The sequence below is a fragment of the Cherax quadricarinatus genome, chromosome 27 (genome assembly GCF_038502225.1).
Source record: "Cherax quadricarinatus isolate ZL_2023a chromosome 27, ASM3850222v1, whole genome shotgun sequence".
In the NCBI taxonomy this organism is placed as follows: Eukaryota; Metazoa; Arthropoda; class Malacostraca; order Decapoda; family Parastacidae; genus Cherax; species Cherax quadricarinatus.
In genome coordinates, this window is record NC_091318.1 from 18,148,914 (window position 1) to 18,169,993 (window position 21,080).

Here is a 21,080-nt window from a genome sequence, read left to right on the forward strand (position 1 = left end):
ATGGATGACAGAGAATCAGTTACAATTAAACTGTCAATCTTTGATACATAGATGCATTTCAGTGCAAGGAGTATGGCAAACAGTTCTGTCTGAAGGGTAGAGGCCCAATTATTGATGCGTGCTCCAATTTCTTTAAGAGAGCCATCACTCTGTACGACAACAGCAGCACTACCAGCTGCACCAGAGGATTGGTGAACAGAACCATCAGCGTAAATAATTTGCGAGAGTGTGTGCTGTGTGACTAAGTTATCAATATAGGTGTCGCTGGACGATTGTGATGTGTGTATAGCTATTTTGTGTTGCGTGTTTGTAGAATGCGCTGAGACTATAATGAAACATAAAAGTGTAGTGGACACCATGTCGACAGAACCCATATGGGGACAGCCAATAAACTTACACTTAACAATGGCAAAACCTACTATATTATGTTTGGTAGCAGAGCAGGTGTTGCGCAACTTAACATTAAGATCGACAACACTCTAATTGCCAGACATTATGAGGGCAAATCCCTTGGCCTATACCTCGACAACAACCTAAATTTCAGCACCCATATCCAACACATAACAAAAAAAAGTATCCAAAACGGTGGGGATCCTTTCCGAGATACGATACTACGTGCCGCAAACTGCCCTTCTCACACTATACCATTTATTTATTTATTTAATAATTTGACATTACAGAGGTACAAAAAATACAGGTAAGAGCAGCACGCCAAAGCCACTTGTATGCATAGCATTACGGGCTGGCTTAAAATTAACTTAAGATTAACTAAGCAATGATGTAATCAGTGTTAAAACATTATTATAAACAGATAACAATAAAACACAAATGAGTATTACAAAGACAGGTCATATGGTTGCTTGCATTGCTGTACATTCAGTAGAATGGAGTATTCTGTTAGGTAGTGTATTTAAAAAATAACAAAGTTAGATTGGGTCTTAGGTTTGACATTTATGTGATATAATTATGAGAAACATTTAAGATATACAATTTATAAGGTTCAGTTATTCAGTATTTATTTGGTTTTGGGTGAGTAAGTGGTCTTTGAGAAGAGACTTGAATTTATAAACAGGTAGTGTTTCTTTTATATTTACAGGTAATGAATTCCAGATTTTAGGGCCTTTTATGTGCATTGAGTTTTTGCATAGCGTGAGATGGACACGAGGAAAATCAAAGAGTGATCTGTGCCTTGTGTTTTGGTCATGTGTTCTGTTGAGGTTGGCAAGGAGATGTTTGAGGGGAGGGTTAATATCAGAGTTAAGTGTTCTATGTATGTATATGTATGTATATATCCATACCTCACCTATGCTATCTGTGCTTGGGGTTCAACTGCAGCAACACACCTAAAGCCAATAATAACCCAACAAAAAGCCGCAGTAAGAATAATTACTAAATCCCATCCCTGGCAACACCCCCCCCCACTCTTCATAGATCTAAACTTACTCCCTGTTCAGAACATCCACACTTACTACTGTGCAATCTATATCTACAGGACCTTAAATTCCAATATTAACCTTGACCTAAAACGCTTTCTTGATAGTTGTGACAGGATCCACAGGCATAACACCAGACACAAACATTCCCCGTGTTCGACTAAACCTTTACAAAAATTCAATGTATTTCAAAGGACCTAAAATCTGGAACACCCTACCTGAAAACTCTAGAACTGCAGACACATTTATCACTTTCAAAACTACAGTTAGAAAACATCTTATCTCCCTGATCCACCCCGACAACTAACTACATGATAACCACCTGGTGGTTCACAATTACACTCACTCATGCACTGACTATAAACCCAGAAATACTAATCTTAATCTTAAAATAATAAATCCTAACTAGTCATAAGTTTGCCTATGATACTCCAATATAGACACTTTGTATTGTGCCAAAACAAAAGCATTCACATTGCTAAACTCACAAATTATGATGTAGTCACTTAGCCTTAATACTGTAATCTGTAAGGATTTAATGTTAAGAATTAATCTAAGTCTGCTGGAAATGCCTAGCCATGCTAGGTGTCCTAGTGGCCCCCTCTGTAATTAGTATTTATAACATGTAAACCACAAAATACCCAAAACCTGTAAACCCCACATTGTAACCATTATAGAGAATAAACTTGAATTGAATTGAATTGAACTGAATATTTCTATCTCTGAGATCAGAAATGTTCAAGAAATGGCAAAGTATTTTATCCACAGTGGTATATTACAGACCATTTTGGAGAAATACCCTGACTTTGCTACCTGTAAATAATTACCACATGTGTGTGTGTGTGTGTGTGTGTGTGTGTGTGTGTGTGTGTGTGTGTGTGTGTGTGTGTGTGTGTGTGTGTGTGTGTGTGTGTGTGTGTGTGTGTAGGCGTGTGTGTGTGTGGGCGTGTGTGTGTGTGTGTGTGTGCGTACTTGTGTGTGTGGGCGTGCGTACTTGTGTGTATGCACATATTTGTACGCTCGTGTGCTTGTGTCTGTGCGTGCGCCCTCCTGTGTGTATGTGTGCGCACGCGCGTTCGTGTGGGTGTATGACCCACTTAATATTTGCATTTATAACTCATTACAATTGTGACCAGGTGTGGACGTGTCAGTGGCTCATTACTTTGTAACTTGTTCATGATTGTAACCATGTATAGGAGTGAGGATGATTCATTACCTCTGTAACTTGCCATGATTGTGACCAGATCTACCTGGAGTTCATTACCTTTGTAACTAGTTCAGCTATCATAACTTTGGTGTCCAGTCCCTGGACCCATTATGTACCTATGTAATCTTTTGACTGCCACCCACAGGATGGGTATGGGGTGCATAATAAATATATTAAACTAACTGAGATCTGATAAAGATCTCAGACGGAGATCAAAACAAACAAGTCTCTTTTTACACTGCGTCTGTCTCCACGTGGGTTCCCGTGATTCACAAAGCAACAGTGTAGACAATTTTGGGTCAGAGGGCATGATCAGTAGTCGAGGCACGAGTGTGAGGGTACCAGAGGCACCATTAATAGGCTGTTATTGCTTAGCACTCTTAAATGTTTTCATGTTTTTCAGTGGTGCTTGTGGTAAACATCTGTCCGCACGTCTTCCTATAAAAATTGCCGTAAACACCTTCCTGCAAATCTTAGCGTTACCTTGCCATTGTGCCATCATGCTTCACCTTGATCAAATTATCTCATTACATCATTAAGGCAAAAGGTGGCCAGGTTTTTGAGCAAAAAATTTTTTTTGCATTTTAACTTCGGTCTTTTAAGTAGGAACATTTTTTTTTTTGAAACCAGATTAAGAGCCCTTTACCTGCATCAAAGTCCCCCCTCTTCCCCCTGAATGATTCAGAAAACCTACAGCCTATCTAGTACACGCGACGGTCCTTAGAGGGAGGGGCCTTGACGCCGGTGAAGGGCTCTTGATCTAAAGAAATGGAGCTAGCGTTCCTATCCTTGGATAGAATCTGATTGTTTATATTCCCAGAGGTACTATATGACCCCTATATGCTTAGCGCTCTCACAAAATAACTGTACCACACGAGGATCACCCCTAATGTTTAACCCCTAAATTAGTAATTAAAGTAAATTTTTCATGCAGTTACAAAGACAGATGTGTCGGTGTACAATCCCTGTGATCACTCAGATTAATGAATGCCAATGCAATAAAGAAAAATATAAGCACATGTAAGGCTTATAATGGGTCCAGGAAGCCTCTCTAATGTTTTAACTACCGCCCACAGTATAAGTAAGGGGTGTATAATAAAAATATTAAACTAACTTAACCACTTTAGTGTTCTTGACATACAGTTGTCTGCATTATGTTCATCATTAAAACATCTGTCAAGTACACTTTATTTGAATAGAAAATGTAACAATGACTTTAGCAGCATGGGATACTATGTAAGTAGCTAGGTAAGTACAATTACACAAGTTTTGGGTGATAACAATGGTCTTAAATAGTAAAATACGTGTAAATTAATTAAGGTAACCCTAAAATCAGGTAAAATGACTTATTTCCACTAGGGTCATTGAAATATCTTATTACTTTCAGCCTAACTATTAGATACAGTAGAAATCAGTCATGCTTATACCCTTAAAAATTAAATAAACTAAGCAACTCAACTGTGTGAAAATCACTTAAAATAAAAGGAGATACAATAATAATAATAAAGTAAACTGAGTAATTTACATGAACATTAAATATAATGTTAACTACACAAGAAATCACTTTCTCCTTTTCTACAATTTCATTCATTAGGAACCTTTTAATTCTCTTCCTGAACTTGTTATTACAAAATTGTGTTCACTTTCCCCAGTAACATACTGGTTTTGGTTTTAGTTCTGACTTCGTTTTCATGAATATAACCGTTCACTGGTTTGTTGTTACAAAAATATGTACTTAATTTGTATTATCGCTGACCTTAATAAACCACAATTTCTGTTTATTATAAAGCTACGAGATATGCTATTTGTTGGCAGTTACTCCTGGGAGAGCACACAGCATTTCGAAGAGCAGGTTAGCGCCAGTAAGAGCAGTCGTTCCTTCGAAGTCATATGGAGGAGATATCTGAAACAGCGTAATACATGCAGAACAACCATTGTGAAAAAATAGTGAAATCCCAAGCGTTTTCGTGATTTCTCACATTATCATGGAGCTATAGTTCCTTGATAAAGTGAAAAGTGAAATTCCAAGCGCTTTCCTTGATAACGTGAGAAGTCACGAAAGCACTTAGAATTTCGCTATTGTTTCACAGTGGCTGTTCTGCATATTGTGATATCACCTATTTACTGTGATCTTATTGCAGCGTGATACATATATAATTTAATCTTGATATTTCACAACAAAATTAAAGTATATATCAGGGAAACTACACCACCATTAATAAATTCTTGGGACGTGATTTAAAAACAGCTACCATCCCCTACTTCAGATCAAATTGAATTACCTCCCTTTTCCCAGTACTAGACACTTACGGGTTTAGCACTATGTCCCCAATATAATAATTTTTACTACAGGGCTAACGGAGATTTATGTAAGTAATTATTACATGAAGTTTGATGTCTGTGCCATTGCATTTCTATTCAACCTTTTATGAAACTGAACCTAGACATTCTAACCCGAAGGCGATTTGAAACGTCTCCAATGTCAGAACTCAGCACTTCCATCAGGAAAAACTAGGTCGCTATCAGTCTACTGGAGGAACCAGTTTTCATCGATTACCGGACCTTACTGAACATGACTGACAATGTCCCAGATGGCTTCTCTAACGTTGCAGTAGGTTACAAACTGCCTTTACTAAAACCAACACTATGCTCCCGCTGACGGTCCCTCAATGTTATGTCAGATTAGACAACCTTTCTAATTGTTCCAATTTCTAATTTATCACTGGACTATGTAGAGCATCTTTAATTTATCACTGGACTAGGCAGTCGATCAACACTTAGTGAACTTCCTCGGAATAACAGGTATGTACAGCTATATTCTCCACCCGGAGACTCACCTCCACCAGGTCGCATCCTACTAAGTTAAGTCCCCGACATCCTCGTATAATCTCCAGCGCCTGTATGGAAGTCAGCCCTCCAATTTCTGGAGCACCTGCAATCCAACAGGGTTTTTGTTAGTTTTAGACATTTATTAATGCAATGTAATTGATAGCCTATTATCTGTCGTTATCAATATCATGTATATATCTCAATTCAATTTTTTAACTAGAGGTTTGGTAAGTTGGGGGAGGAAGAAGGCTGGGGAGGGATAAAATATGAAAGAGGGGTTGGTGGGGGGTGAGGAGAGGGTTTAATAAAGGTAAGTGGCCCAACCACTTTGGCGCACATTAATATAGGTGTATGTGTGTTGTGTTATGCATAGTAACCAGATGATTGTGTATACAACACCACCGATCAGACACACACTTGTATTAGAGATGCATACGTGCGTTGCAGTGAACTGGTGGGTATAGTTTTGCATTTTTTTTTTTTTGCGCATGAGGCAAGTTGCTCGGGCTGGTTGTAAGGCGCTTGCTGGAGCTGGTGGTCGGCTGATGTGGTCGGCGTGTGTTCCCAACTTGTGGTTTTAAACCACGACGCTCTGTACGAGTACCAGAATGGTCAACTTACCAGTGCCAGGACAGAAGCCAGGATCAATACCATCAATATCAAAGGAGAGGTAGACTGGTTTGTCACCCATCTTGGCTCTCACCTCCTCCATGAGTGGCACCAGAGACTTGTGCCAGCACTCCTCAGCTGATACTACGCGAAAACCCTGCCAGTTTTTTGAGTTTTAGATCAATGCATTAGATTCTGATTTAGTTTATGAAGAGCAGTTAGTAAATGCTACAACTAAAGGAAGTTACTAGGTCGCTACTAGGTCACTCTCCCTGAACCGTTAGCTTTATCATACCTCTGTTTAAAACATATTGTGCTCACCAGGGCTCGAACCTGGGACCTTCTGTATGTTAGATGTGATAACCAATACACAATGAGCACGTGTGTGTGTGTGTGTGTGTGTGTGTACGGTAAGATTATTATTGAAAGAATTAGAGGTAAAGCAGAGAGTAGGACTGCAGATGAGCAAGGAGGTTTCAGAGTGGGTAGGGGATGTGTAGATCAAGTGTTTACATTGAAGCATATATGTGAGCAGTATTTAGATAAAGGTAGGGAAGTTTTCATTGCATTTATGGATTTAGAAAAGGCATATGATAAAGTGGATAGGGGAGCAATGTGGCACATGTTGCAAGTGTACGGAATAGGTAGTAAGTTACTAAATGCTGTAAAGAGTTTTTATGAGGATAGTGAGGCTCAGGTTAGGGTGTGTAGAAGAGAGGGAGATTACTTCCCGGTAAAAGTAGGACTTAGACAGGTATGTGTAATGTCACCAAGGTTGTTTAATATATTTATAGGTAGGGTTGTAAAAGAAGTAAATGCTAGGGTGTTGGGGAGAAGGGTGGGATTAAATTATGGGGAATCAAATACAAAATGGGAGTTAACACAGTTACTTTTTGCTGATGATACTGTGCTTATGGGAGATTCTAAAGAAAAGTTGCAAAGGTTAGTGGAAGAGTTTGGGAAGGTGTGTAAAGGTAGAAAGTTGAAAGTGAACATAGATAAGAGTAAGGTGATGAGGGTATCAAATGATTTAAATAAAGAAAAAATGGATATCACATTGGAGAGAGGGAGTATGGAAGAAGAGAATGTTTTCAGATATTTGCGAGTTGACTTGTCAGCAGATCCCTCCATTTCCTGAAAAACTATTTATTAAATCACAACCAAAGCTTCGCCTTGAAGCCAAACATTATGCCTTAAGCTGTATTGATAACTTAGCCACACAGCACACTCTCTCACAAATTGTTTACGTTGATGGTTCTGTTCACCAATCCAATGGTGCAGCTGGTAGCGCTGCTGTTGTCATACAGAGTGATGGCTCTCTTAAAGAAATTGGGCTTCTACCCTTCAGATAGAAATGTTTGCCATACTCCTTGCACTCAAATGCGTCCATCTAAGGTTGACACTTTAACTGTAACTGATTCTCTGTCATTCATAAATCCTCTCAACTCGTTAAGTATAAATTGTGGCATGCTCGTGTCAGAAGCCAGACACAGGTATGGTAAGACTGTGGACAGTGGAGTCAGAGTACACATGTTGTGAATTCCATCTCACACACATTGGCTAAGTATTTTATCCACAGTGGTATATTACAGACCATTCTGGAGAAATACCCTGACTTTGCTAGCTGTAAATAAAGCATTACCACATATGTGCATGTGTGTATGTGTGTGTGTGTGTGTGTGTGTGTGTGTGTGTGTGTGTGTGTGTGTGTGTGTGTGTGTGTGTGTGTGTGTGTGTGTGTGTGTTTGTGTGTATGTGTATGAATGTGTGAGTGTGTGTACTCACCTATTTGTACTCACCTATTTGTGGTTGCAGGGGTCGAGTCCTAGCTCCTGGCCCCGCCTCTTCACCGGTTGCTACTAGGCCCTCTCTCTCCCCGCTCCATGAGCTTTATCAAACCTCGTCTTAAAACTGTGTATGGTTCCTGCCTCCACTACGTCATTTTCTAGGCTATTCCACTGCCTTACAACTCTATGACTGAAGAAATACTTCCTACTATCTCTCTGACTCATTTGTGTCTTCAACTTCCAATTGTGGCCTCTTGTTTCTGTGTCCCCTCCCTGGAACATCCTGTCCTTGTCCACCTTGTCTATTCCATGCAGTATTTTATATGTCGTTATCATGTCTCCCCTGACCCTCCTGTCCTCCAGTGTCGTCAGGCCGATTTCCCTTAATCTTTCTTCATAGGACATTCCCCTTAGCTCTGGAACTAACCTTGTCGCAAACCTTTGTACTTTCTCTAGTTTCTTGACGTGCTTTATCAAGTGCGGGTTCCAAACAGGTGCTGCATACTCCAGTATGGGCCTGACATACACGGTGTACAGTGTCTTGAATGATTCCTTACTAAGGTATCGGAATGCTGTTCTCAGGTTTGCCAGGCGCCCATATGCTGCAGCAGTTATCTGATTGATGTGTGCTTCCGGAGACATGCTCGGTGTTATACTCACCCCAAGATCTTTCTCCTTGAGTGAGGTTTGCAGTCTTTGGCCACCTAGCCTATACTCTGTCTGTGGTCTTCTGTGTCCTTCCCCTATCTTCATGACTTTGCATTTGGCAGGATTAAATTCGAGAAGCCATTTGCTGGACCAGGTGTCCAGTCTGTCCAGGTCTCTTTGAAGTCCTGCCTGGTCCTCATCAGATTTAATTCTCCTTATTAACTTCACATCATTTGCAAACAGGGACACTTCTGAGTCTAACCCTTCCGTCATGTCGTTCACATATACCAAAAATAGCACTGGTCCTAGGACCGACCCCTGTGGGACCCCGCTCGTCACAGGTGCCCACTGTGATGTGTACTCACCTAGTTGTACTCACCTAGTTGAGGTTGCGGGGGTCGAGTCCGAGCTCCTGGCCCCGCCTCTTCACTGATCGCTACTAGGTCACTCTCCCCGAGCCGTGAGCTTTATCATACCTCTGCTTAAAGCTATGTATGGATCCTGCCTCCACTACATCGCTTCCCAAACTATTCCACTTACTGACTACTCTGTGGCTGAAGAAATACTTCCTAACATCCCTGTGATTCATCTGTGTCTTTAGCTTCCAACTGTGTCCCCTTGTTACTGTGTCCAATCTCTGGAACATCCTGTCTTTGTCCACCTTGTCAATTCCCCTCAGTATTTTGTATGTCGTTATCATGTCCCCCCTATCTCTCCTGTCCTCCAGTGTCGTCAGGTTGATTTCCCTTAACCTCTCCTCGTAGGACATACCTCTTAGCTCTGGGACTAGTCTTGTTGCAAACCTTTGCACTTTCTCTAGTTTCTTTACGTGCTTGGCTAGGTGTGGGTTCCAAACTGGTGCCGCATACTCCAATATGGGCCTAACGTATACGGTGTACAGGGTCCTGAACGATTCCTTATTAAGATGTCGGAATGCTGTTCTGAGGTTTGCTAGGCGCCCATATGCTGCAGCAGTTATTTGGTTGATGTGCGCTTCAGGAGATGTGCCTGGTGTTATACTCACCCCAAGATCTTTTTCCTTGAGTGAGGTTTGTAGTCTCTGACCCCCTAGACTGTACTCCGTCTGCGGCCTTCTTTGCCCTTCCCCAATCTTCATGACTTTGCACTTGGTGGGATTGAACTCCAGGAGCCAATTGCTGGACCAGGTCTGCAGCCTGTCCAGATCCCTTTGTAGTTCTGCCTGGTCTTCGATCGAGTGTATTCTTCTCATCAACTTCACGTCATCTGCAAACAGGGACACCTCAGAGTCTATTCCTTCCGTCATGTCGTTCACAAATATCAGAAACAGCACTGGTCCTAGGACTGACCCCTGCGGGACCCCGCTGGTCACAGGTGCCCACTCTGACACCTCGCCACGTACCATGACTCGCTGCTGTCTTCCTGACAAGTATTCCCTGATCCATTGTAGTGCCTTCCCTGTTATCCCTGCTTGGTCCTCCAGTTTTTGCACCAATCTCTTGTGTGGAACTGTGTCAAACGCCTTCTTGCAGTCCAAGAAAATGCAATCCACCCACCCCTCTCTCTCTTGTCTTACTGCTGTCACCATGTCATAGAACTCCAGTAGGTTTGTGACACAGGATTTCCCGTCCCTGAAACCATGCTGGCTGCTGTTGATGAGATCATTCCTTTCTAGGTGTTCCACCACTCTTCTCCTGATAATCTTCTCCATGATTTTGCATACTATACATGTCAGTGACACTGGTCTGTAGTTTAGTGCTTCATGTCTGTCTCCTTTTTTAAAGATTGGGACTACATTTGCTGTCTTCCATGCCTCAGGCAATCTCCCTGTTTCGATAGATGTATTGAATATTGTTGTTAGGGGTACACATAGCGCCTCTGCTCCCTCTCTCAATACCCATGGGGAGATGTTATCTGGCCCCATTGCCTTTGAGGTATCTAGCTCACTCAGAAGCCTCTTCACTTCTTCCTCGGTTGTGTGCACTGTGTCCAGCACTTGGTGGTGTGCCCCACCTCTCCGTCTTTCTGGAGTCCCTTCTGTCTCCTCTGTGAACACTTCTTTGAATCTCTTGTTGAGTTCTTCACATACTTCACGGTCATTTCCTGTTGTCTCTCCTCCTTCCTTCCTTAGCCTGATTACCTGGTCCTTGACTGTTGTTTTCCTCCTGATGTGGCTGTACAACAGTTTCGGGTCAGATTTGGCTTTCGCTGCTATGTCATTTTCATATTGTCTTTGGGCCTCCCTTCTTATCTGTGCATATTCGTTTCTGGCTCTACGACTGTTCTCCTTATTCTCCTGGGTCCTTTGCCTTCTATATTTCTTCCATTCCCTAGCACACCTGGTTTTTGCCTCCCTGCACCTTTGGGTAAACCATGGGCTTATCCTGGCTTTTTCATTACTCCTGTTACCCTTGGGTACAAACCTCTCCTCAGCCTCCTTGCATTTTGTTGCTACATATTCCATCATCTCATTAACTGGCTTCCCTGCCAGTTCTCTGTTCCACTGAACCCCGTTCAGGTAGTTCCTCATTCCTGTGTAGTCCCCTTTCTTGTAGTTTGGCTTCATTCGTCCTGTCCTTCCTGCTTCTCCCTCCACTTGTAGCTCTACTGTGTATTCGAAGCTTAAAACCACATGGTCACTGGCCCCAAGGGGTCTTTCATATGCGATGTCCTCGATATCTGCACTACTGAAGGTGAATACTAAGTCCAGCCTTGCTGGTTCATCCTCTCCTCTCTCTCTTGTAGTGTCCCTTACGTGTTGGTACATGAAGTTCTCCAGTACCACCTCCATCATCTTAGCCCTCCATGTATCTTGGCCCCCATGTGGGTCCAAGTTCTCCCAATCGATCTCCTTGTGGTTAAAGTCACCCATGATCAGGAGCTTTGCCCTGCATGCATGAGCTCTTCTGGCCACTCTAGCCAGTGTGTCAACCATCGCTCTATTGCTCTCGTCGTACTCTTGCCTTGGCCTCCTGCTGTTCTGTGGTGGGTTATACATCACTGCTATTACCACCTTGGGACCTCCAGAGTGAAGTGTTCCCACTATGTAATCACTTTCTTCTCCGCTATCTCCTCTCTCCAGCTCATCAAAATTCCAGCGATTTTTGATCAGCAACGCCACTCCTCCACCCCCCCTGTTCCCTCTGTCTTTCCTCAGGATTTGGTATCCCGTTGGAAAGATGGCATCTGTTATCATACCTGTAAGCTTGGTTTCTGTAAGAGCTATGATGTCCGGTGATGCTTCTTTGACCCTTTCGTGCCACTCCTCCCACTTATTTGTTATTCCATCAGCGTTTGTGTACCATACCTTCAGTTTCCTTTCCAACACTGTGGATTGGGGGGCCTGTGGGGGTGGGAGACCTGGTGGCATACTGTGGGATTCTATAGCTCGATGTTGGGTGGAGGCTGTGGGTATGGATTGTAGTGTGTGTTGGGATGGTGTGATAGGTTGTATGGTTCTGAGAGTAGTTGTGTGTGTGCTTGCCCTTGCTGTTCTGTCCTGCTCTGACTGACCTCTGCTGATTCCCTCCTTGTCTCTTTTCCTAGCTCCTTTCGTTTTTTTGTCCTCTCCCTCAGCTGCTGTCGCTCTGATTTTGTTCTGTCTCTGTCTAGGAACACCCTCTTGTACTCTTCCGAGTATTTCAATCGTGGTTTCTCTTGGAGGATCCTGTTCCGCACTGTTTCCGTCCTGAGAATCAGCTTGATTGGTCGGTTTCTCCCCTTCGAGTACCCCCCTATTCTCTGAAAATTTACAATCTCGTCCATCTCTTCACCTATTTCCGTGATGATTTTCTCAATCTCCTTTCCTTCTTCCTGCTTCCTTTCAGTGTGTGTCCTTTCCTCTCTCTCCTGAAGCCCATGGATAAACACTGATTTTGCCCTTTCTTCCTCCCATTGCCTCACCCTCTGTGACTCTGGATCCTGCCTGTATGTGGTCAGTTTCTCCCTTGATTTTTCCAGTGGCTCTTGATAGCCTTGTTGTGCCTCAGCATTCGACCTATCACCCTCTCCATCTGCAACCAGCTGATCTTCCCTTTCACTCCTTGGTCCTCCTTGGCAGATTGATGTGACCTTAGCATAATTCATAATTCCTTCCTTCCTGTTCAGCCTCGCAGCTTCATATGCTGTGTCTTCTCTGGTCACTGCCCCTGTAACTCGCTCCAGCCTATTTATCTCAACTTCTAGGACCCTTATCTTGGCTACTGCAGTTTCGACTTGTGCCTCCCAATTCTTTGTTTCCTGCTCCAACCTCCTTTCCAATTTCACAGAGAGCTCTTTCTCCATTTTTTCAGAAAGCTCTCCTAATTTTCTCTCCCACTCTGTGTGTGTGTGTGTGTGTGTGTGTGTGTGTGTGTGTGTGTGTGTGTGTGTGTGTGTATGTGTGTGTGTGTGTGTGTGTGTGTGTGTGAGTATGAGTGTGTGTGTGTGTGTATGAGTGTGTGTGTGTGTGTGTATGAGTGTGTGTGTGTGTGTATGAGTGTGTGTGCATGTGTGTGTATGAGTTTGTGTGTGTGTGTGTGTGTGTGTGTGTGTGTGTGTGTGTGTGTGTGTGTGTGTGTGTGTGTGTGTGTGTGTGTGTGTTTATGTGTGTGTGTGTATGAATTTGTATGTGTGTGTGTGTGTGTGTGTGTGTGTGTGTGAGAGAGAGAGAGAGAGACTCAGCAATCAACATTTGCACCAATAACTCACTACAGTTGTGACCGGGTGTGGAAGTGTGAATTGCTCATTACTCTAAAATTTGTTCATGATTGCAGCCATGTATAAACGTAAGTAACCATTCTTACAGTATTCATTACCTTTGTAACTTGTGAGTTCATTACCTTTGTAACTTGTGAGTTCATTACCTTGTACCTAGTTCAGCCATCAAAACTTTGGAGCCCGGTCCCTGGACCCATTGTGTACCTCTGTAATCTGTAAATACCTTTGTAACTTGTCATGATTGTGACTAGACCTACCTGGAGTTCATTACCTTTGTAAATTGTGAGTTCATTACCTTTGTAAATTGTGAATTCATTACCTCTGTAACTTGCTCAGCTATCAAAACTTTGAGGCCCAGTCCCTGGACCCATTATGTACCTCTGTAATCTTTTGACTACCGACCACAGGATGGGTATGGGGTGCATAATAAACATATTAAACTAACTAACATTGGTCTTCAGATGCATGATAGAACTAATAAATTGGCTACGCTGTATTCTTTCAAAGAGGGAGTAGATTACACTCTGGGTTGTCAGTTAGCAGTTGAGAACAATAATACGAAAAGAACTTCAACTGAATTTTATTGACTTAAGACTCAGGAAGATTGACACAAGTCAGTCCATCTATCATCATTCCATCATGCAGGAGGAGCCACATGTCTATGGTGCATCCAACAAAATAAGCAGACTCTTGGATGCCGCTACTGCCCGGCTCCAAACGAAATGTAAACTTTGCTAGATGGACTATTGTCACACCTTGCGTCATTGTGTACTGGAGTGCGATAAAATCAATGAATTTAGAGACAACTCACTCAGAAATGTTCAAGATATGTCTAAGTATTTTATCCACAGTGGTATTATACACACCATTCTGGAGAAATACCCTGACTTTGCTCCCTGTAAATAAAGCATTACCACGTGTGTGTGTGTGTGTGTTAGTTACCATTTTGTCCTAGGCACATGTCGATTAGACACTAGGCCTGTTCTATATGCGTGTGTGTGTGTGTGTGTGTGTGTGTGTGTGTGTGTGTGTGTGTGTGTGTGTGTGTGTGTGTGTGTGTGTGTGTGTGTACTCACCTAATTGTGGTTGCAGGGGTCGATACTCAGATACTCAGCTCCTGGCCCCGCCTCTTCACTGACCGCTACTGGGTCCTCCCTCTCTCTGCTCCATGAGCTTTATCATACCTCGTCTTAAAACTATGTATGGTTCCTGCCTCCACTACATCGGCTTCCAGACTATTCCACTTCCTAACAACTCTGTGGCTGAAGAAATACTTCCTAACATCCCTTTGACTCATCTGAGTCTACAGCTTCCAGTTGTTATCCCTTGTTTGTGTGCCCCCTCTCTGGAACATCCTGTCTTTGTCCACTTTATCTATTCCACGCAGTATTTTGTATGTCGTTATCATGTCTCCCCTGACCCTCCTGTCCTCCAGTGTCGCCAGACCGATTTCCCTTAACCTTTCTTCGTAGGACATTTCCCTTAGCTCTGGAACTAGCCCTGTTGCAAACCTATCCACTTTCTCAAATTTCTTGACGTGCTTGAACAGGTGTGGGTTCCAAACTGGTGTTGCGTACTCCAGTATGGGCCTGACGTGCACAGTGTATTGAGTCTTGAATGATTCCTTACTGAGATACCGAAACGCTATTCTCAGGTTTACCAGGCGCCCATATGCCGCAGCAGTTATCTGGTTAATGTGTGCTTCTGGCGACGTACTCGGTATTATACTCACCCCTAGTTCTTTCTCCTTGAGTGAGGTTTGCAGTCTTTGGCCACCTAGCCTATACTCTGTCTGCGGTTTTCTTTGCCCTTCCCCGATCTTCATGGCTGCATTTGGCGGGGTTAAATTCTATTCTAGGAGCCAGTTGCTGGACCACGCGTCCAGCCTGTCCAGGTCTCTTTGTAGACCTGTCTGGTCCGCATCTGATTTACTATACATCAGGGAATGTTCCAGAAAGTACCAGAAGATAAGATTCCATGTAAAGATCCCTACATGTTTACCTACTATCATATTTACCTACCCTGCAACAAACACATACTAAATATTGTAATAATAACTGTATTCCTAGATATGATAAGCCTGAGTGTCTTCTATCATTAGGAATAACTTTAGTTTTCCTGGGCAATTTACACATGCTGCTAGTAAGTATAACAGTCGCCATCACCTATATGTTGCTAGGTATGATAGTTGCAGTTACCTTAACCTGTGTATTTCAGGATATTCTTAAAAGACTGAATGTCTATCACTCAGTTCCCAGTTACTATGTCTACCTTTCTTGGGTTATCCCAGGTTATCCTTGTTGAACTCTTGCTGCGAGAGTAGCATGACTGTCTCGCGATTGGCAGACAGAGAATGAAGGCTCCATAACATCTTGAGCTTAATTATCCATATGGGTTATCGCTCCACATATATAACATAATAATCTCCACCCTTACTGACGCTGAATGACCCACACGAGTTTAATAACTTAACATAAATACAAGTAAATTTACCTGGTTTATCTGCCAGGCGTTACCATCCTGTGCATGACAAGAACCCCTCAGACCAATCTGGAAGGTGGCGTGGGGGTCTATGAGGTCTTCTTCGAGCGCTCTTCTGAAGGGTGATCCATGGTTGATCTTGGCTCCTAGGGTGATGTCTGATACATCAGGATGAGCATCCACAAGCACCAGTCCCACCCTGCCTCTCCGAGCCTGCCCATAAGAAGCAATATGCCCTATACTCAAAAATAAAACTATACATACTTAACCCACTATATATATATATATATATATATATATATATATATATATATATATATATATATATATATATATATATATATATATATATATATATATATATATATAGAGAGAGAGAGAGAGAGAGAGAGATAGATAGAGATAGATATTTCGCATGGTGATAGATTTAGATTAGATTTTGCCACCGAAGTGGCTAGTTTATTGTGCACCCCATATCCATCCTGTGGACGGTAGCGCGAGAGCATGTGGATACACAAAAGGCCTAGGAACTAGGCCCCAAAGGGTTAACAGGAATACATATGGATTTATATCTACATATCTATAGTTCACTTATCTGTTACAAGCAAATTTAGGAAATTTGCTTAGTATATCTGGTATCTTATTTTCATTAATAAGATATCTTGACATGTCACATAGGTTATTATAATGTCTGTCTCTGTATTCCTCAATAAGTGGACAATTAAGCACATAGTGTTCAAGAGAGTGACCATATGCCTGATCACATAATTTACATTTAGTTTGATCATCATCTGTGTGTCTCCCAAACTGCCAGAAGTACTTATGGTGAGGATCTCTGTCTTGGAGTATTTTACATGTAAAACGTGATCAGGTTCGTTCAGCCAAGAAGTAAATATTCTCTTTCTTTCATTTCTGTTAGTATAATGCTAGGTGCGAGCTTCGTGCCGGAACTTACTTAAGAACAGTGCTCTACGAGATTCTGTTCAGATATATATACCAAAGAGTCTTCAGATTACTAGTCTCACAGATATCCTTTTCTTTGACAGTTGAAATATAACCCTAGTAATGTTCGAAGAATGGTATGTAATTGAAAAGAAGATGAAGATTCCGTTAGGATAACCCTATGAAGAGAGGAAATCATTAAAGGAAAGTGACAACAAGGTTTAACATACGTATGCTAAGTCTTTCCTTCCTGGCCATGAAATTTGCTTCTGTTTTTTTTTTTATTTAAAGCTTTCCTGCTAGGCGCTCTTGGAATGACATACATTTTGAGATCACTTTCTTCCCTTCTAACAAAAGAAAGGTTATATATGTAGTTAGTGAGGGTTACCTTGATGGCCTGTAGGATGGGGTAAGTGATGGTGTGGTCGCCGCCCATCGTCAAAGGAATACAGCCAGTGCTGAGGAGTTCCATATAGCGATCCCTGATGTTGTTGCACGCCTCAGGTAAGCTGTGGATGGGCATTTGCAACTTGTATATTTACTACCAATTCAGAGTCATGTACTTATATATCTGTTATATCTATGTGACTCTGAGGGGTTAGTATTATACCCCTTTAAGAATATTTTATTATTTCACATACACCTTTTAAATTACACCAAAGTGGTTGGGCCACTTACCTTTTATATCCTACCTCTCTCCCCCCTCCCACCCTTTTCCAATATTTCTATCCTTACCCATCTTACCAAAGCTCTAGTCATAAGAAGAAGAAAAAGGGCCATGGCACCTTCAGTGTGTGTAATTACCGGTTGTAAAAGGCACTTGTCGAAAGACACTTTTTTGTTTTGTGTGTGTGTGTGTATATATTTTGAGTCTGAGTGAGTGTGTGTGTGTGTGTGTGTGTGTGTACTCACCTAGTTGTGGTTACGGGGTTCGATTCACAGCTCCTGGCCCCGCCTCTTCAACTGGCTGCTAGCCAGTCACTCTTCCCGCTCCTCGAGCTTTACCATACCTCTTCTTAAAGCTATGTATGTATCCTTCCTCCACTACATCACTACCCAGACTATTCCACTTCCTGACAACTCTGTGACTGTCCACCTTGTCTATACGTCTCAGTATTTTATATGTCGTTATCATATCCCCCCTATCTCTCCTGTCTTCTAGTGTCGTCAGGTCGATTTCCCTTAACCTCTCCTCGTAGGACATACCTCTTAGCTCCGGGACTAGTCTTGTTGCAAACCTTTGCACTTTCTCTAGTTTCCTTACATGCTTGGCTAGGTGAGGGTTCCCAACTGGCTCTGCATATTCCAATATGGGCCTAGTGTACATTGTATACAGGGCCCTGAATGATTCCTTATTTAGATGTCGGAATGCTGCTCTGAGGTTTGCCAGGCGCCCGTATGCTGTAGCAGTTATTTGGTTGATGTGCGCCACAGATGTGCCCAGTGTTATACACACACCAAGATCCTTTTCCTTGAGTGAGGTTTGTAGGCTCTGACCCCCTAGACTGTACTCCGTCTGTGGTCTTCTTTGCCATCCCCAATCTTCATGACTTTCCACTTGGTGGGGATGAACTGCAGGAGCCAGTTGCTGGACCAGGCCTGCAGTCTGTCCAGATCCCTCTGTAGTTCTGCCTGGTCCTGGTCCGATTGAATTCTTCTCAACTTCACATCATCTGCAAACAGGGACACTTCGGATTTCATTCCTTCCATCATGTTCACAAATATCAGAATCAGCACTGGTCCTAGGACTGATCCCTGTGGCACCCTGCTCGTTACAGGCGCCCACTGTGACAACTCTCCACGTACCATGACTCGCTGTTGTCTTCCTGACAGGTATTCCCTGATCCACTGTAGTGCCTTCCCTGTTATCCCTGTCTGGTCCTCCAGCTTCCGCACTAATCTCTTGTGTGGAACTGTGTCAAACGCCATCTTACAGTCCAAGAAAATGCAATCTACCCACCCCTCTCTCTCTTGTCTTACTGCTGTCACCCTGTCATAGAACTCCAGTAGGTTTGTGATGCAGGATTTCCCGTCCCTGAAACCGTGCTGGCTGTCGTTGATAAGCTCATTCCTTTCTCGGTGCTCCACCACTCTTCTGATAATTTTCTGCATGACCTTGCATACTATACACATCAGTGACACTAGTCTGTAGTTTAATGCTCCATGTCTGTCTTCTTTTTAAAAAATTGGGACTACATTTGCTGTCTTCCATACTTCCAGTAGTCGTCCTGTTTCGATAGAAGTGTTGAAGATAGTTGTTAGTGGCACACAAAGAACTTCTGCTCCCTCTCTCAGGACCCATGGAGAGATGTTATTCGGCCCTATCGCCTTTGAGGTATCTAGCTCGCTTAACAGCCTCTTCACTTCTTCCTCGATTGTATATATTGTGACCAACTCTTGATGGTGTACCCCACCTTTCTGGAGGTCCTTCTGTCTCCTCTGTGAACACTTCTTTGAATCTTGTGTTGAGCTCCTGACACACTTCGCAGTCGTTTTTTGTGACCTCCCCTCTTTCCTTCCTCAGCCTGATTACCTGGTCCTTGACTGTTGTTTTCCTCCTGATATGGCTGTACAACAGCTTTGGGTCAGATTTGTCTTTCGCTGCTATGTCATTCTCATATTGCCTTTGGGCCTCCCGTTTTACCTGTGCATATTCATTTCTGGCTCTATGACTGGTCTCCTTATTCTCCTGGGTTCTTTGCCTTCTATACTTCTTCCATTCCTAGCACACTTGGTTTTGGCCTCCTTGCACCTTTGGGTGAACCACGGGGTCATCCTGGCTTTTTCATTATTCCTGTTACTCCTAGGTACAAACCTCTCCTCAGCTTCCTTGCATCTTGTTGTCACATATTCCATCATCTCGTCCACTGACTTCCCTGCCAGTCCTGTCCCACTGAACCCTGTTCAGGAAGTTTTTCATACTTGCGTAGTCCCCTTTCTTGTAGTGTGGCTTCACTCGTCTGGCCCTTCCTTCTTCCCCCATCCACTTGTAACTCTACTATGCATTCGAAGCTTAAAACCACGTGATCACTGGCCCCCCAAGGGTCTTTCATATGTGATGTCCTCAATATTTGCACTACTCAAGGTGAATACTAGGTCCAGTCTCGCTGGTTCATCCTCTCGTCTCTCTCTGGAAGTGTCCCTTACGTGTTGGTACATGATGCTTTCCAGTACCACCTCCATCATCTTAGCTCTCCACGTTTCTTGGCCACCATTTGGCTCCAAGTTCTCCCAATTGATTTCTTTGTGGTTGAAGTCACCCATGATCAGTAGCTTTGCCTTGCTGGCATGAGCCCTTCTGGCCACCTCAGCCAGTGTGTCAGCCATCGCTCTGTTACTCCCATCATACTCTTGCCTTGGCCGCCTGCTGTTCTGTGGTGGGTTATACATCACTGCAACTACCCCCTTAGGACCTCCAGACCGAAGCGTTAGTACTATATAATCTCTTGTTTCTCCTCTGTCTCCTGTGTGTGTGTGTGTGTGTACTCATCTATTTGTGGTTGCAGAGGTCGAGTCATAGCTTCTGGCCCCTCCTCTTCACTGATCGCTACTAGGTCCTCTCTCCCTGCTCCATGAGCTTCCTCAAACCTCGTGTTAAAACAATGTATGAGTCCTGCCTCCACTATGTCACTTTCCAGACTAATCCATTTCCTGACAACTCTGACTGAAGAAATACTTCCTAACATCCCTTTGACTCATCTGAGTCTTCAACTTCCAATTGTGACCCCTTGTCTGTGTCCCATTTCTGGAACATCCTGTCTTTGTCTATCACGTCAATTCCTCGCAGTATTTAATATGTCGTTATCATGTCTCCCCTAACTCTCCTGTCCTCCAGTGTCGTCAGGCCGATTTCCCTTAACCTTTCTTCGTAGGACAATCCCCTTAGCTCTGGGACTAGTCTTGTTGCAAACCTTTGCACTTTCTCTAATTTTTGACGTGCTTGACCAGGTATGGATTCCAAACTGGTGCTGCATACTCCAATGTAGGCCTGACGTACATGGTGTGCAGAGTCTTGAACGATGTCTTACTGAGGTATCGGATCACTATTCTCAGGTTTGCCAGGCGCCCATATGCTGCAGTAGTTATCTGAGTGATGTGCGCCTCAGGAGATGTGCTCGGTATTATACTCACCCCAAGATCTTCTCCTTGAGTGACGTTTGCAGTCTTTGGCCACCTAGCCAATACTCTGTCTGCGGTCTTCTTTGCCCTTCCCCGATCTTCATGACTTTACATTTGGCGGGGTTAAATTCAAGGAGCCAGTTGCTGGACCAGGCTTGTAGCTTGTCCAGGTCTCTTTGTAGTCCTGCCTGATCCTCATCCGATTTAATTCTCCTCATTATCTTCACATCATCTGCAAACAGGGACACTTCTGAGTCTATCCCTTCCATCGTGTCATTCACATATACCAAAAACAGCACAGGTCCTAGGACTGACTCCTGTGGAACCTCACTCGTCACAGGTGCCCAC

The 21,080-nt window shown here is 43.1% G+C and overlaps 1 protein-coding gene across 2 annotated transcripts in view; it reads right to left on the minus strand.

The window, feature by feature from the left end:
* Positions 1-631: 631 nt before the first annotated feature.
* Positions 632-21,080, minus strand: part of LOC128691212 (guanidinobutyrase-like) — a 56,633-nt gene continuing 36,184 nt past the window's right edge. For both annotated transcript variants that reach the window (XM_070089058.1, XM_070089057.1), the window contains exons 4-8: positions 17,002-17,122; positions 15,684-15,884; positions 6,091-6,235; positions 5,478-5,572; positions 632-4,543 (exon numbers count right to left, since the gene is read on the minus strand). In XM_070089058.1, the coding sequence (XP_069945159.1) occupies positions 4,442-4,543; positions 5,478-5,572; positions 6,091-6,235; positions 15,684-15,884; positions 17,002-17,122 (664 nt within the window). In that variant the 3' untranslated portion in view covers positions 632-4,441. The remainder of the gene's footprint in view (positions 4,544-5,477; positions 5,573-6,090; positions 6,236-15,683; positions 15,885-17,001; positions 17,123-21,080) is intronic.